The sequence below is a fragment of the Mycothermus thermophilus genome (assembly GCF_041956435.1).
Source record: "Mycothermus thermophilus strain CBS 625.91 unplaced genomic scaffold VTJ04scaffold_4, whole genome shotgun sequence".
Lineage (NCBI taxonomy): Eukaryota > Fungi > Ascomycota > Sordariomycetes > Sordariales > Chaetomiaceae > Mycothermus > Mycothermus thermophilus.
In genome coordinates this window covers 684,828-701,350 of record NW_027191430.1, presented here as the reverse complement: position 1 = coordinate 701,350, position 16,523 = coordinate 684,828, and the positions used below count along the sequence as shown (strand labels likewise).

General features: G+C 56.0%; 6 protein-coding genes across 6 annotated transcripts; 3 read left to right on the top strand and 3 right to left on the bottom strand.

Moving 5' to 3' along the window:
- Positions 1-675: 675 nt before the first annotated feature.
- On the top strand, positions 676-3,152 carry VTJ04DRAFT_5957 (uncharacterized protein; the record flags this gene model as incomplete). The annotated part of the gene is made up of 5 exons (XM_069364127.1): positions 676-1,605; positions 1,689-1,722; positions 1,803-1,861; positions 2,258-2,322; positions 3,107-3,152. The coding sequence occupies 5 exons, from the start codon at positions 676-678 to the stop codon at positions 3,150-3,152; spliced, it is 1,134 nt and encodes a 377-aa protein (XP_069217985.1).
- A 4,500-nt stretch (positions 3,153-7,652) lies between these two features.
- On the bottom strand, positions 7,653-8,021 carry VTJ04DRAFT_5956 (uncharacterized protein; the record flags this gene model as incomplete). The annotated part of the gene is made up of 1 exon (XM_069364126.1): positions 7,653-8,021. One exon carries the CDS (start codon positions 8,019-8,021, stop codon positions 7,653-7,655), a length of 369 nt encoding a protein of 122 aa, XP_069217984.1.
- A 55-nt stretch (positions 8,022-8,076) lies between these two features.
- On the top strand, positions 8,077-9,093 carry VTJ04DRAFT_5955 (uncharacterized protein; the record flags this gene model as incomplete). The annotated part of the gene is made up of 3 exons (XM_069364125.1): positions 8,077-8,103; positions 8,176-8,680; positions 8,747-9,093. The coding sequence occupies 3 exons, from the start codon at positions 8,077-8,079 to the stop codon at positions 9,091-9,093; spliced, it is 879 nt and encodes a 292-aa protein (XP_069217983.1).
- A 55-nt stretch (positions 9,094-9,148) lies between these two features.
- VTJ04DRAFT_5954 (uncharacterized protein) lies at positions 9,149-11,124 on the bottom strand (the record flags this gene model as incomplete). The annotated part of the gene is made up of 2 exons (XM_069364124.1): positions 9,149-10,253; positions 10,310-11,124. 2 exons carry the CDS (start codon positions 11,122-11,124, stop codon positions 9,149-9,151), a joined length of 1,920 nt encoding a protein of 639 aa, XP_069217982.1.
- A 1,710-nt stretch (positions 11,125-12,834) lies between these two features.
- VTJ04DRAFT_5953 (uncharacterized protein) lies at positions 12,835-13,191 on the bottom strand (the record flags this gene model as incomplete). The annotated part of the gene is made up of 1 exon (XM_069364123.1): positions 12,835-13,191. The coding sequence occupies one exon, from the start codon at positions 13,189-13,191 to the stop codon at positions 12,835-12,837; it is 357 nt and encodes a 118-aa protein (XP_069217981.1).
- Positions 13,192-14,374: 1,183 nt separating this feature from the next.
- VTJ04DRAFT_5952 (uncharacterized protein) lies at positions 14,375-14,738 on the top strand (the record flags this gene model as incomplete). Its single annotated transcript, XM_069364122.1, has 2 exons — positions 14,375-14,498; positions 14,575-14,738. The coding sequence occupies 2 exons, from the start codon at positions 14,375-14,377 to the stop codon at positions 14,736-14,738; spliced, it is 288 nt and encodes a 95-aa protein (XP_069217980.1).
- Positions 14,739-16,523: the final 1,785 nt, after the last annotated feature.

The following is a 16,523-nucleotide window of genomic DNA, read 5'->3' as shown; positions in this document are numbered from 1 at the left end:
TGGGGTGGAGATGCCAATGCGGGGATCAATGGCGTTCAGAGGACGGGGATCTCGGCGCCAGTCCGATTCTTCCCTTTCTTTTATTTGTATCAATGCTGTTCCAACTAGCTCAAGGAACTCGTCAACGTAGTGTGGATTTTCTTTTCCATTTCTCGGTTGCATCTGGCCACCTCAGCCTTGTGTCCCGTCTTTGAGGTTACCCTAAAAGGGGCAGATTCCGCTGTCAGCACCGCGTTGGTGACTCTTGGTGGCAGACACAGCCCCGCTCCAAGCCGCTGAACCGTTGTTTGGCGCCTGCTGGTCCCCCGCTTGCGCCCCTCCTTTTCCCCAATCCACGCAAGCAAACCAGGGATCGAGGCTGAAGCTTCCAGGCCGGGCGCGTCCCCAGCCGGCGACAGGGCTGAGGACAATGATGACCGCTGACTGTCCTGTTGACTGTTGGCGTCTAAGGATTTTGTATCCCATCACAATCATTCTTGACATACATTAGGTCTTTGTAGTAGTGTTAATCTGTTTATTATTCTTTCGTCTGATTCTCATTGCTGCTGAGTTGTTCTTCACCCCTGACTCTTGTGACATTGGGCATCTCTCCTCCACCCCCCGCGCTCTTCGAGTCCGTCCCTCCCAAACCTCTGGACCCGGAACCGATCCGAGCATTCTACTACGTAGGTCAGAATGGGCATCCGCGATAGGCTACGCCGGAAGAGTGGTGCTGAGGAGCCCGGAACACCTCCGCCGCCCCCGGTCACCTTCATCCGCTCGGACACCCACGGCGCCGAGATCATCCGGCCCCCGAGCCTCGACGACCCTCCGATCCAGGATGGCTACCTCTCCCCCGACCCCCGGCCCGACTCCAAGCAGCGACGCAGCCTCGACGTCTTCAAGAGCAACCGTTCCCGGAGCCCCTCGGCATCCAGCAGCCCCGGAGGCTCGTCCACCGCCAAGCGTCTCTCCCAGAGGCTGCACCTGAGCCGGAGCCCCTCCAGCTCCGACCACGTCCCCAGCGACCTGCCCGAGATCACCATCCCCGAAGCCGCCGCCGCTCAGGACCCCGACGCCGCCGCGCTCCGCGAGCTACAATGGGAGAAACGCGCCACCCTGCTCGCAAAGGAGAACGAGAAACGCCGTAGTCGACCGCCTAGCCCCGTCCACGCCGCCTCCGCGCCCCCTCAACTCCCCCACCTCAACCTCGACGGTTCCAACCCGAGCCCTTCCCCCGGCGAAAAAGGCCGCGTGGTCTCCACCAAGGCCATCGACGACGACATCCAAGAAGCCATCCGCCTGCACGAGGCCGGGCAGTTAGAAGCGTCGACGGCGCTGTTCGCGAAGCTGGCGGATCCGAAGGGGGCGAACAACCCTCTCAGCCAGGTCCTGTACGGGCTCGCGTTGAGGCACGGTTGGGGATGTCAACCCGACCCGGCCAAGGCGGTCAGCTACCTCTCCGCGGCGGCGTCGAATGCCGCGGAGGTTGAGCAGCTGGCGCTGCAGGCCGGGTTGAAGAAGGGCGGCGCGGCGAAGGGGGAGCTGGTGTTGGCGATTTTTGAGCTGGCGAATTGCTTCCGGCACGGATGGGGGATTCCGAAGGATCCTATCGCGGCGAAACAGGTTGGTGGTTCTTGGAGTTCATGGATAGGGACTGGTGTAGCATGGTTGTCTTGATTGTCGATGGCTAACCCGGGTGCGTGCAGTATTACGAGACGGCGGCGAATTTGGGAGATACAGGTTCGTGTTACCTACCTCTTCAACTTTGCCGCCTTTTCGTTCTTGCTTTGACGTCCGATGCTAACATCTCCGCCGTTCAGACGCCATGAACGAAGTAGCTTGGTGCTATCTCGAGGGCTTCGGATGCAAGAAGGACAAGGTCAGTCACCCATATCCGCTCTCTCCGCCATGGGATGCCCTCTTCCGAGCGATGATGCATATCCGTGCATACCCCCGCCACCACTCCCTTCCGCCACCCACCTCGTACTGTATTTACAGCACATGTCCTGCCATCCCGAAGAAGGCATACCTTCCGTTGCCTGCCGCTTGAGGGGCTGTATGGATCAATGGACTGCAGGCAAAGCATAAACTCCTAGCGTCGGGTTGGGCATCAACGGGGCGTGCGAGCTGGTGACGAATCATGACCCTCGTTGATCTCGGCCAACCAACTCCAGCACTTTCACCGGTTTTCACTCTTCCATTTTGCCCTTTCGCAATAGAGCTTGCAGGACTTCTTGAGGATTGGCTGGCTAACGAGTGGGGGCATCATCAACAGTTCGCTGCGGCAAAGTACTATCGCCTCGCCGAGAAGAACGGAAACAAGATCATTGGGAATTCATGGTATGTGACATCGGATTTTCTGTTGGTCTTGTTTATGTTTGTTTTGTTTATTCTCCATGTTCGCATCGTTCTCGGTGTCTCCGAGACTGGGGTGAACTCTCGATGGCATCGAAGGGAGTCAAGCGACTCTTCACTCGCCAGCTGCTCCGTTATACCCCGAGTGTTTGAACATACTTACATCCGCCATGTGGGTTTGCTGTGGACGATATTGGCCGCAGCCAGCAGGCTGCTGCGCTGCGATGCACTGCACATGCGATGCACCAAAAATCCTTCAACACTCTTCTCCTTTGTTTCGCCCTATTTTTCCTCTTTTAGTGTTTTTTCTCCCCTACGTCTAAATGCCATTGGCACTTCCGGCAAAACAACAGTCAGTCGCCAACGAGATGGTCTGCGACCCAGCACTCCGGAAGGGCCATGCAGCATGCTCTCTCAATAGCTCAAGTTCTTGCAGAGTGCTGGCCGGACATGGCAATCCGCCCAGCAACCCAAACCCAGGGTTACCTAGTTCGTCCGCTTACTCACGTCGTCGTCATCGTCATCATGCGTCTGCGCGAGTTAGTTCGACGACAAGGGTTGTGATGGCAGGATTGGTGTTTCTTACTCGTCCTCCTCCGTTCTTGGCTCTTGTTGATGTTTACTTACTTCCTGTTTTTGTTTGGCTCATTGTTGTCTTGCTTCTCTTCCTTATTTGTTGCCACTATGCTGGGACTTGTGATTGCGCGTCCGAGTTCGGAGGCCTTGGACTCACATGACTGACTCGATGATTACTCCCCATGGGAAACAGGATATGGAAAGAGAAATACGATCCCGACAAGGCCGGCAAGAAGTAGCATCCTTGCCGCCTACTTCGGCTTTGAGATAGCTGAGCGAATGCTCGAGTAGCCCACTGCATTTTGTCCAGATGGGTTGATCACATGTGAACGTGGGGTATACACCAGGGAATCAGGGGTTTGTTTACTTGTGGGCAGTTACAGGAGCAAGGTTTAGTGATGGCGTGAAGGTGGAATGTTTGTAATCCCCCCGACTTCGGTGGGAAAGGAGCCGGAAGGGTGAATGTTTTGTTTGGCTTCCGGCCCCCTACGGTTGCCCAGTTCAATGTTTTTGTTTTTGGAGCGGATCATACTATAGTGAGTACCTCATGATCACAGCATTTCAATGTACCTCATCTTTCTATTCGCCCTTTTCCACGTGGTAGTGGTGAGGAAGGAGTGAGAGTATACCACATGGTAAGGGGTGAGGTGAGTCTTCGGCCCGGACCCCAAGGGGTCAGGTTGTCGACGAACTTCCCATGTGAGTCCCATCTCGCCTTGTTTTACTCCCCTTCACGATTGGCCTTTTCACGGAGAGCCGTTGTGGGGTCCCTTCGTCCTCCAGCCATTGGATTTGACGGCATCATATCATACCGAGTCCGATCATTGGTGCTTGGAGGGGTGGTGGTGAGATGTTTGGGTAACCACTGACTGAAGACTCAACTTCAAGATCTCGGGGGGTTGGGCTCCAGCAGTGGGCGTGTCCGGATAGGTACAAGATCCGGATGTACCCGTTTGCGGTCCCGGTCTCTTGAGGCCCGGGGACGATGAGATCGCCAGCGATAGCTTCGATCTTTTCTCCGGTTTGTTTTCGACTTTTTACACCACGCCCCTTTTTGTTTTGGTATTACCTGATATGTTACAAACGGCCGGTTTCCTCTGCCTTGGGCAGCATCGGCAGCGTGACCGCTATGGTTCTGGTAGGTCGATCACATATCATTTTGAGCTTGAACGTTACATTTTGGCATCTGCTTTCTTTGTATTTGCTCTTTCCATTGTTTTGCCCTTACGTGATGCTGATCATGGTTTCGACCTTGGGCAGACTGACTCGATGAGTTGGCCAGCGTTCTATGGCCTTTTACCTTTGTTTACTGTTTTGACATTGATCTGGATCTCTGTCTTCCAGTGGATTTGATCAAGCCCGTTGTTTATTGTCTTTGTTTATGTCAAACTGCCTGCTGCTATTCTTAGGGGGTATTGGTTTCATGGCAGACTCGGACTCACCTTGCTGGTCGCCGGAATGACGAACAGCTGTCCCTTGGCTGCTTTAGCTTCCTGCTGCCGTCAACCGTCAGTATGCTGCCACCTGGGCGAGCTTTAAAACAGATGAACGTGTCTATGCAGTAGTCTGCCGGGCCCTTGACTGGCCGCGGAGAGATCGAAGCCAGGGACCATATGGGGTATTGGGCCACCATGAAGCAAAACAGACGACTGCCCCTGACAGGTCTGGCCATCCCAGTGGTGTACCAAACGACAAAGGATGCATCTGCATTGCATTGCAGCCCGGTTGCTGGGCGTTGCCGAAGCGAGACGGGCATGTCAGTCTGGGAGAGACCGTGAGTACACGCCGTGTCTATGGAAGTATCACGTCCGAGCATCAAGTCACCTCCGTTCCGAAGGGGGTGTGAGATGTGGGAAACGGTGATGGTGGAGAAGAAGCCGTTGACATGCCACCGTTTCTCATCATGACTGGCGAAATGTAATGTTCCGGCACGGGTGACATGCTTCCGCGGGTGGAGCGAGCCTAGATTGCCGAGATGCTTTCTTGTTCAATAACATCGCTTGAAGCTATCAACTGTCGCATGGAAGCGGAAGGTTGGCGGAGACCCGGAGGATTGGGAACCCAACCTCGGGCGATGGGCAGCTATGCGCAGGTCTAGACGAGTCTGTGTCGGATCTCCGTGATAATAGTCACAAAAGAGAACTGATGGATAATGGAGCCCCTATCGATCATAGCTTCACTTCATCAGCTTCATCAACATGGCTCTGAAGACCCTACTTGATCTGTTTGTTTTGGCTATGATAAAGATGTTTGGTAGATCTGTTGATGCCAACTGGCAATGGGTCATGAAGCTGAGCCAACTAAGATTTCTAGGATGTGTTTCCTGTGGTCATCGTCGACTTTCTCATGTTTACGGCTGATCATCACTCCTGATAGCACAATCCCGATTTGTTTGGGACGTAGAACAAGGCGTGATATGCTGATGGCCAAAGCAAGGAGATCCATCTCACGATGGCTCACGAAACCTCCTCAGGTCCTAGACACAACCCTCGCTCGCAAAACCTATGAGAATGCTCGAATATCAACCCAACGGAGCCGTAAGGTGTAGTTTTGATGATGCTAGAAGCCAGAGCGCCGACTGGTTACACCATGTTCCATCTTCCCCTGCATCTATCCACTTGCAAGGTCAAGCTCCGGTGGTACAACAGGATGCAGGATGCAATTTCCATGCCCTGTGTCGTAATACAACCAACTTAATTGCATTTTGAGTTGAGGAAAAGGAGCTTTGATCTTCCTCTCCTCAAAACTTGTGCTCATAGTTTTGAGTCCAGGTACAGCTTGGCGATAGCACTGGCCAAGACATCTTGCAAGATGGGGGAGACACTCGGCAGCCAGCGTCTCATCCCAACCCTTCAAGCTCCTTGCTTCGAGATATCGATATTGCGTAGTGTTACTTCTTCCCTCTAGAGCAGACAGCTCATGCCTTCTGGAGCTAGAGTCGGCAAAGTGCAGTTTCCGACATCTGACCCCCATCATGCTCCCTATCCGTCCCATCCACACCTCCAACTCCTTCCTACCCTAAGGAGATGCCAATCAAAGGAGCTGCCTTGTCCGCAGCCCAACCGGACATAGCATCGATGCCCAATCACCTGCCCGGGAGACACCGCTCCCCGACCCGGAACTCTGACCGGGCCGCGGCCTGGGGATTACGCCGGTTAAATCAGATTTCTGGATTTCATCCTTCCTTAGTGCGATTCCTGTTAATCTGGGCAAAATGGTACTGTGCTCTCGGAGTGAAAATGAGGCGGACTAGATCGGATTATAGGTACGGCTACGGAACACAGCTCGGATGTTCCGGATGTATAGTCGAGGGCCAGTCATTCCCTGGATGTAGTCTGCAATGAGGTCAGGGGAGCTATGGCTGACCTACAGGGCTGTCCATCTATTCATGGAGCAGCCTCCATGGTTGAGACTCATGATAAAACACGACGTATTTTGGAGTGTACACCTCGTACACAATGAGTCTGGAGGTCATCAGATGATGAGTGGGTGAGTACCTAGGGTGTAAACTGGCAACTTCATGACCACGCGCCTCTCCCTGAGTGTCCTCCTGGCCGTGAAGCTGGCTGTATCAGATACCAGCTTCGTAGATCGAAGTCTGCCAAGCGATAGAAACATCCTCAGACATAACAGGGCGAAGTAATGCCCCAACTTCGAAATCAGCTCAGAGTGATGCTCCCCCCAAAGTCTCACCACGAACTGCAAATATCAGTCACTAGTATCATGCCACTAGATCCTTCACTCTTGCATGAAGACCATCAAGACCATGTCTCTGACCTACCTACGCTTCTCACTATCATATGCATCCGATCGCATCACATCAGCCCCATCTTGCCCCTCCCCCTCATTCACCCACCAGCCCCTCCCTCACCTTTCTCATCCCAGTCCCCAATCAAACAACTGCCGTGGCCGGCCGCCGCAGCCACACCTCGTCATCACCCACCTCTCACCCACCTCCGCCCACCTCGTCCGGGCCAGTCAGCCAGCCAGCCGGCCGGCGCAGCAGAACAGCCCACGACCCCGCCAACCCCGTGGGGTAAAGCACATGCAGCCGGTCAGCGTCCCCTTCTTCGGGGGGTTCGGTTGAAGGAAAGGATGGGCGTTTTTGCCAACTCATCAGCCACTCACCACCACCACCAGGCACACCTGCACTTTATTCAGCACGCCATCGACACACCACTATCATGACAAAGTCATCCACACCGTCACCATCCCCCAAGACGGGGCTTTACCATCTGAGGTAGGTCGATCGAAGAACAAAGCGAACACGTCCGTTTGAAACATGGTGAGTTTGACACTTCGGAGGGTTGCTACGTACCTAGGCCGTTCATGAACGAAGGACTTTTACACCTCACACATCTGGAGTTGAGCAGATTCGTGACCATGCTCATGACCACCATGCCATACGAGCCTATGTACGTAATAACCTACCTGGCCGATTGGAGGAGTCATCGTCAGCTGCGTTCAAGGTTAGTTTCGTCAGCTCCAAACTTCGGAGAACGTGACCAGGAGCGTTACGTGTGTGTGTAACCCACGGCACAGCACATCCTCAGGTGCTGACGCCGTTGTTACACAGAGATCTCAAGTCATAGTTTTTCAAATGTCACAAGTCACAGTCACAGGCATCAGACTTCAGCTGCGGAAAATCCAGAAGTGCGAAAACAACAAGCAAGCAATCTCAATTCTTTTGTCTCCCATCCAAATCACCCCCATCCTATCCTGGTTCTGAACTGTCTAGCCTAGCTACAAAGGTCTCTCTCCTCCCCGGCAAAGCCAAAGTTTTCCAAGCCCATCAGAAAAATTCGCAAATGTCCATCCCAAAGAAGTGAAAAGTCGAAAAGTTGAGTGAGCGTCGAAAGGCGCAGAAGGCATCTTGTTGATGCTCTTTTCTGGCCCGGGGTGTGCGAGTCCCCCTTGGGTTCGTAAATCATCGACAGTTCGTAGGTCGTCGTGTCGTAAAGTCGTGAAATGAGGAAAACTGGCTCCCATTGTCCGCCTGCCCTCCTCTTCTTCGGAGAGAGATCGTCCAAGAGGGGAAAGTATCGAAGAGAAACGAATCGAGTCAAGTCGGTTCGAGTTGGGTCATAAACGAAAGAGTCGTTATTCATTCGTAAGAAGAAAAAAACAAGAATATCGTCGTCAGACATGTCGAAGTAGTAGATCATGAACACTCCACGACCCACCCAGTCAGTGTCCTAGAGGGCTCCTCCTCCCAGCTAGTTCCCAACAGTGTGAAATCGTGTGTGTAAAGATATCCTCCAGTTCCAACCTCCCAATCTCCCCAGCTTCGTGAACCATCAAGCTGCTTTGGATGACCCTAGACTACTAGCCACGCTGGGATTTCTCCTCTTACGCGCCCGTTCGCCTCTGGGTTCTATCCGCCGCCACCCGACAAGCCCCCTCAGCCAAGTCCAAAAGGAAGGAAAAGAAGAGATACAAAAAAATGTGCGCGACGCGAGACAGGTCGTGAGTCCCCTCGCCATCGCCTCATCAAGAAAAGTCTTCTCTTCCCAAAACCCAGGACACCCAAAACCCGAAACCCCCCCCGTTTGTGAACCGCCGTGTTTCGCGCCGTTGCCAGCCCTGTCCTCATACACCAACCCGCCGGACCTTGCAGCAAAGACTCTGACTCCAGAACCTGAGAAAATCCCAAGATCCCCCAATCCAGCGCCGGAAAGCAGAACCAGGAAAAAGCAAGCAACAGAAGCAAAACGACAACTCCAAAGAGCAAAAGACATTAGAGCTGAGATCCGAAAAAACAGGATTCGTCATCAGTCGTCATAAGGAAAAAGAAACCAAGAATGCTCGCTTGCTGAAAACCCAAGAAACCCAGAACGCAGAGGAACAACCGGTGACGGGGACCAGATAGGGGTCGCGACAAGCGGCTCCTGTGGTACGCCGAGTATGTCGCGGTGCCGAAGCGTGAGCTGCCGATGTCTGTGTCGGACGGAGCGTAGATCAACAGAAAGCAGACAAGAGAACAAAGGAGATCAGCGTCGAGGAGGAAGAAGCGGTAAGCAAAAAAAGGAAAATGTCGAAAAGAACGGAAGAGAAACCATCGCGCGAGTGCTGTTGGGTGCCTCGCCTCAGAAGGTGTCTGTCGTGTATCCATCTGCTGTTTTTAAAATAAGAGTGATCCATGCCCTCCTTGGGAATCGGGTCATGGGTCAACGAAGTTAGAGATTATCATTCACCCTACCATTCAACATGTGCAAAAGTCTCTCGCGTGAAGAAATCACGACGAAGTCTGCTCCTCGCCAGAGTTGGCAGCGGCGGCGTTACTCTCCGCAACCATCTGGGCAAAGGCGCGAACAACGTCGTGGGGGATCTGGTCCCACAACAGCGAGCGAGTGTAGACCTCGGCAGCAGATTGCTTCGCCGAGCTGCGCACGCTGGCCAGCGCCTCGGCAAGGTTCCGCCTGCCAGGGCCCGACGGCTTTCCAGCTTGGTCGGGGGGCGGCAGGAAGCCCTGCGTGGAGGTGAGGTCATTGTACTGCTCAGCGGTCAGCGAGAAGATCTGCTCGTTGGTCTGTTGCTCGGTCGGCTGCGTCAGCGCATCCGCCATGTCACCAAGGGTCGAACGGGCAACCGTGTTCCCGTCAACCATGGGCGCAGCCATGGAGGACGAGGGTTGCGACGACGACCAGGTGACGGTGGCGGAGGGAGCGCGGGCGGAACCCGAAGCCTCGAGGCCCGCAGCGACCTGAGACACACCGGCATCCTTGAGCACGTTCTGGAGGATGGACGCCGAAGCGGCGCGGACATCCTCGGAAACGCGCGGGATGCTCGGGGTCGACGAGCGGCTCGAGAGCACAAAGGCGCCAACAAGGAAGAGCATGAAGAGCAATCCACCCTGCTGGGCCGGCTTCTCGATGTCGGTCGTGGTCGCGGTCGCGGCCGTCTCGGTCTTCTTGGCGGGAACCACCTGCATCTCCTGCTTGACCTCGGTCGTGCTTTGCTCGGTCTGGAAGTCGCCAAAGGCGGCGAGGTTCTCCCAGGAGCAGTCCATAGGGACAGTGTCCATCTCGCTAAAAGCACCAGAGTTGAAACCCTGGGCGTTAGATGAAGCACGGCCCATGGCTTGCACTTCGTTGGTCAGCACGCTGATCTTCTTGCGGAGCTCGCCAGTCTCGTTGGTGTGGCGGCTGATCATCTCCTCCTTCTCTCTCTCGAGCTCGTGGATGTACGACTGGTAGTTCTGGTTGTCCAGGTGCAGCTTCTCCATCTCGCGCTGCATCCGGGCGATGGTCTCCTCCATCTGGGCAATGACTTCGGTAAAGTGCTTCTTCTCCTCCTCGAGCCGCTCCGTGTGTTGCTTCTTCCGCTGCCGCGAGTCGAGGCTGGAACCGAGTTAGTCATGAGTTGAACAGGGCTGGTGGCAGTGAATGCTACTTACGCGGCTTGCCTGTTGCGCAGAAGGCGCTTCTGCTGCTTGAGCTCCTTGATCTCCTGCTCGTCGGTCGACTGAGCGATCAGCTGGTCGATGTTGCTGAGGTTGCGCTCGGCAGGGATGTCGAAGCGGGCGTTCTTCTTGCGGATGCCGTCGCCCCTCCGGAGCTCGTTGTGGGAGCGGATCAGGGGGCTCGCGGGCCGCGACCTCTTCAGAGCCTGGGACTTGAGATCTTGCGCCATCCAGGCATCCTTCTGGGGGGAGGTGGGCATGACAGCCGGCGCCGTGTGGGTGAGCGAGGGGAACATGGCAACCGGGTTGGCTGGGTTAACGAAGGGGTTTGCCGGGTTCGCAAGAGGAGCGGCGGCCGGGCGGGGGAACATGGCCATGTTGGTGCCGGTCGAATCGTACTCCACCGGCAGGCCGTCAAAGGCCTGCAGCTGGGGAGTGCCGGCGGCCGAGGTGGTGGTGCTCATGGGCCATGATTGCTGGTAGACGACCGGCTGAGCCTGATCCATGCGGAGGAAGGGGTTGGTGCTCTGGTCATAGAAGGGGTTGTTGGAAGGCAGAGACTGCATCTCGACGGACTGCCAGTCCTCCGTCTTGGGCGAGAAGAGCGAGGGGGCCACGCCGAAAGACTCTCTCCTGCTGTCGACCATGGGCGGAGACATCTCGAGGCCAGAGTCAAGGGCGCTTTGGTCAAAGATGTTGTCGTCAAGGATGTTGTGGTCGTCCTCCTCGACAAACTTCTGAGCCTGGGCAGTGTCGACGGATAGCGGTGTCCTGTTATACATGGACTGCATCTGGAATGCCGAAACCATGATGGCGGCTTATGTGTGTGAAGGTATAGAATGTGGTTGAGGTTGATGAGGTGCGGACCAGTTCCTGATATGTGTGTTAGTGGCGGGGCATAGGCTGGAGCGGTGAGGGCTTTTGTGGTATTTATTTTCAGGGCTTGCCTGAGAAGCGGGGGTGAGATGCAGGGGACGAAAGCTGAACCACTTTGAGAAAACCGCCACCCAACTTTGGGAAACCCTACCCTCGAAAAGATTTTCTTGGGATAGACCGTGATGATGAATGGGGTGCGACTCCAAGCGACTCAAATGTGAGTTTTATGGAGGTGAAGACAGAAAAGTGTGATGATAATGGGAAAGGTGGAGGAGGAAGACTCCGGGGCGGGGAGAGAGCGGGAAGCAGGGACAGGGCTTTTTAAGATAGGAAATGTCACCTTACACTCTCTGTGGGTGAAGGTCGCACAAGTGCTGTCGTGTTATGGAAGAAGAAAGGAGGGGTTATGACCAAAGCCCCAGCCTTCCTCGTGGCGCTGGTCTGGCGTGTGTAAGACGAGATAGAAGATGAGGGGTGCTTCAGACAAGATGAGTCTGAGAGAGCACCTCGTGGGAAAAAAAAGGGAAGAAGTAATTCTTCTTCAGTCAAGCAGCCTTGTGACTGCTTGTGTCGAAGACAGTAGTCTGCTGTGTCAAATGGATGCTTTGGCTTGTGGACGAGCGAGAGGAGGGGGGGGAATTGGGATGCCGGCTCCTAGGTTTTATCTGGATCATGCCCTGCCCGAGCCCGGTCCCGCGAGAGCTTTTTGCAAAACAGGGAGAAGGATCCGAAGACCGCCAATCGCGGAAGAGGGGCGTGCTTCGTTACGGCGCGCCGGGCGAGACCTCGAGCGCATGTCCTCCCGCTTGCCTTTGGGGGAGAACTTGTGGATCGGGGGCATGCTATGGCGGGAGGGGTGGGGTGACGGCTTGGCATCGGGGGGGTGTAACCGGAAGCCAAAACCGATCTGGAGGGGCCAGGGAGTGTCGGTCTCACAGAGAGAAACAGAGCAGAAAGAACGGTGTGTGACAAGAACAGGCCTGGTGTTTCCGGCGCCGGAATACGGAGAACGGTAGAGAGTGGGCCTGAGTAACCAAGGCTTGCTCGTATCAAGATTGGATCTCAGGGCGAAACGGCTGTCAGAGTCAACCCCAGATCAGCCTATGAAGGACGTCGTCTATGCTTGGCCGACTGCCTCCGTTTTGACCAAGGGACCAAGAAACTTGAGGTGACGGAGGAGGTACTCGCGGCGTCCTGGAAGAGACCTCAGGGCAGACTCCTAGGACGGCCTGATCGGGCCACAGCGGTCCCCCAATAGGAACAGGACAATATTGCCGCGGAAGGTGTCGTTTGGACCTCTGTAGTAGTGACCGGAACGCTCCAGACTGCCGAGCCATGGGAGCATCCGATATGGGAGTGATGCTACCGGACTCTGGGCTCACAGAAGGGCGAACGGCGGGGTGTCGGCCGAGGGGTTGAGCCGGGGACAGAGGGAACAAGAAAGCCGGGTACCAACAGGGGTGGGGTGGAGGGAGAGGGTCCTGCAAGCCACAGTGGATGAAGGCTGCTGAGGAGGGCCGGTGCGGCTCTGATTGGGCTAGGAGAGGGGGGTGAATGGTGGTGAAAGACGGCCCCAGCAGGTTGGGCAGCAATGGCCATGCGGGCACGATACCCAAGGGCTGGCCTCGGGCCAGTCGCAAGCATCAGAAGTGCGTCTGCTTCCATATGCAAGCCAGGGTGCCGACGAGCCTCGTGAGCAGGAGCTCGCAGTAGTGGACGAACTCCCCCGACTCCCCCCGTGCAATGGCGAAGACGCCAGGAAAAGCACACACTAACCTTCCAAGCCGAATCAGCCTCTGTGGGAGCAGGGCGAATGCCCTCTTCGCGCAAGCTCCGTGACCACAAGTGGGGGTGGGAATGACGGGCTGGTGTGGCCTGGGCTGGAAACCCGAGGCGCTGAGGCGTTCCTCGGGGATACCAAACTGAGACCCCGCGATTTGAAGGACGATGGCGAGATGCCATAGTCTAGCTGGAGTGAAGCATCTAGTGAGTGATGGCATGTCGAGCTTGCAGTGAGCACGGGCATGTCTCTGTCTTCTCGGTCACGCTACCCACGGGGAGACGATGCTAGCCCACGCTCTCCGTTGCTCTTGAGGTGCCCGCGACTGTCGAAACGCTAACCGCCCGCAACAACCGCCGATCACCTACTGACTTCTCTTCTGTCAGGTCTGGACAGAGCGCTGACGTCGTTGACGGGCGGCAGAGCGGAACGGATAGACGGGTCCCTGCGACGTGATTATCCGTATGGCTCGGTCCGGGGTTCCAAATGGCCAGGCCAGGGCAGTCCAGGGCAGCGTTGAGATAGCGAGAGAGAGACGGTGCACGACGGAGAGATGGGAGTCCGGCTTGATGGGAGCAAAAGTGGAGCGGAAGAGTGGAAACAGTGGAAACAGTCAAGACGGCGCCAAGACGGACGGTCGCGGGTCCACCGCGGGTTGGGCCACAATTTCCCGCAATTGATGTCGTTTTGTGTGCGGGGCATCACGTGACTCACCGCCAAAAGTCCGGCACTCCCTGCCTTCGATGTCTTCCATGGCGTCTTCGAGAAACCACAGTCAGCTGATTGGGAGGGGAACTCCGATCCCCTCCTTCCTGTCCAGAAACTCCCGCCAAAGGGAGTGCATCGATGTCCATCAACACCAACACCAAAACGTCTATGGTTCAAACCTTCCGTATTCTTTTCCTCTTTCCTTCGCCTCATTTTGACTCTCGGCTTTCCTGATTTCGATTCATCAACAATCAACAATAAACAAACAAGCCTAGCAGCAGCCGAGAATAGCAGCAAGGGAACCAACCAGACCACCAGCATCCCCAGGCTCACCAACTAACTAACCAACGCTGGTTAACCGCCCGCAGCAGCCCCTCCTGTTCCCTGCGCTCTCTCTGGTCCCCAATGGCCCCAGGGCACAAACCCTCACAAACACCAACCAAGGCCGCGCAAAACTAGCAGAAAACGGCATACAAAAATCTGCCCGGATGAAATCAACATCACACACACACACACACACAACGAAAAAAAATGCGGTGGCTGGTTGCAGCGCGTCGCCGTTTTCCCTCATGGCCGACTCCACTCGCGTCACTGTGTCGCCTGTCGTGAGCGTCGACTGGATGCCGGACAAAGCGCTTGCAGCTGGCTAGCACCGCCCTGACCACTCGTCTTGCCCGCCCAGACCCGGTGTGCGCATGGCCGCATATTCGAGGCCCGGTCCCCCCATGGCCGACCCAAACAATCGCGAGCTTCCCCCTCCGTCCATGCTCACCATGCTCCGTCCTCTCTCCCTACCACTCAGCGAGCCCGAAAGTGTCGGTGTGTTTCTGTTTTCTGACGCGCGAAACAACGCGCCGCGTCGGATCCCAGCCCATACCAGCGCCCAGAGCCACAGTAATCGAGGCCTCCCTCCGCCGTCGACACACGCCGAAGCCCGGTCCCACCTGGACTTCGCCGCCGTCGTCTGCTCGTTCAGCTGTTGACGACCGCATTCGGCAGTTCGCCGTCGTGCCCAATGGTGCTGCGAGAGTTCAGCGTCACCTCGCTGAGACTCGCTGAGAATGTGACGGCCCAGAGCCTCGACCCGCCTAACTAGGTGTCCATGGCATGACCCCGACGGAATTAGGACCCTTAGAGATCATTGCCGCTTTATCCGCCGTGAAATCGCCTGCCAGAGATCGGAGCTAAGCCGTCGTCGTGAGCTTCTGCTACGACGAGTGAAACCCAACCCGAAAAATGAGGCATCTTCATGATGGCCCTGCGGCCCATCCGCCCGGCCTTCATGCTCGCCTTGCTCACCTAGATGGACTTGATCCGACCAGTCATCTTCCCAGGAGAAAAGTGAAGCCCCTTCCTTCCCCGGATCGGAGGCTGTGCTACGGGGCACAACCGCGGAACCACACACCACAACGACGGGCCCCAGCTTCTCTGAACTCCCCGGCGTGCGTGATGCCACCACTCATGCCTAACGCCGCGGTTCCGACGCCCTGGAACTCCTCCTCCTCCCCACTTGCCATGCTTACGATGCCTGCACAACTGCGTCAGCGTTGTTGATGGAGGACCCGCTTCCCGTTTCATGTGAGCACCCAACGCTCGCTATTTGGTTCAAGTCGGGCGTCAGGCCTGTCGATTGGAATCAAAAGACGGGATTCTTGTCAGGTGGATCTCCAAACACGACCGCCGGATGTTATCCGACACTTCCGGAGATCCATCCATGCCCAGGATGACGGCCCAACGTCTTGACACAGAGATCTGATTCTGATCGGGTTGATCTGTCTGGCTGACGAAGGGCACAGGTTCCTGCCTGGCGGAACCCTCTCAGAAGGCATTATTTTGATGTGCCCAGGGCGAAGGAAAGCGAATCGGTCATTGGAGACTCTTGGAGCTACGAGAGAGACCCTGATTTGATGCCCTTCCCGTGGTGCCATTCTCAGTGCCCACAAGTGCTACTTTCTTCCGAGCCAATCCGTACCGTGAGTGACTCATAGTACCCCAGATTTGGGAAGTCTGACATTCAGGAACACTGGGCCTTGTTCTTTGTGTATCCAGCATGTGGAAACCGAAAATACGCTACTCAACGGCATCTTTGTGAGAAAACAATCCGAAAATCATCCTAGTTCGACAGTTCAGTCAACCTTGGTGACCATGGCCGGGAACACCGCCCCTCGTCCTCCCAATCACGACATGCCCTGCGAAACCATCTGAAATAGCCTATGCCGCGCTAATGCCTTCCCTGGTTGCCGTACGGGACCCTACACCAGAGAAGACGGCGCACAGGATTAGCCCCTCCTCTGCCAAAGACAGGACCGGCCGTACTTTACGCCTCATCGTTGCAGCAACAGCAGACGTCCTCCCTCGAAAGCTCCAGGCCCCGTTCAACCCCTCGAATCATCCAGCGTTATGAAGCCCAGAATCTCATGAGCATGGTCCGAGTCTCCACCCCCGTGACGACGATGAGGGCATGTGCTCTAGGGCGGTGAGAATGAGAGGAAAGGCATGCCCACGGCCGCTAAGCATGGCATTTTCAACCCCTCCCCCGCGGCGGTGCTCTGGTCCAGGGTTCAAGGAGGGAGGGGATCACGAGACTGCGCGTGGCGTCTCGATTCCAGACGTCTGGGTTCACGTTGAGCATGGGAGCGAGGGAGGACGGGGTTGTGAATGGCCTCTTTTCCATCAAACACCCTGGACTTTTGACCCTGTCTAGCTGCGGACGCTTGCAGCGCTGCGCAGATGGTTAACTAACTGCTTACTACTGTACCGACGCAGCCGCACTAGCATGGGTTGAGACTGGGGGCTACGGGACTGGATTCGGATGGCACGGAGTACGCCTCCTCCAGACTGGTT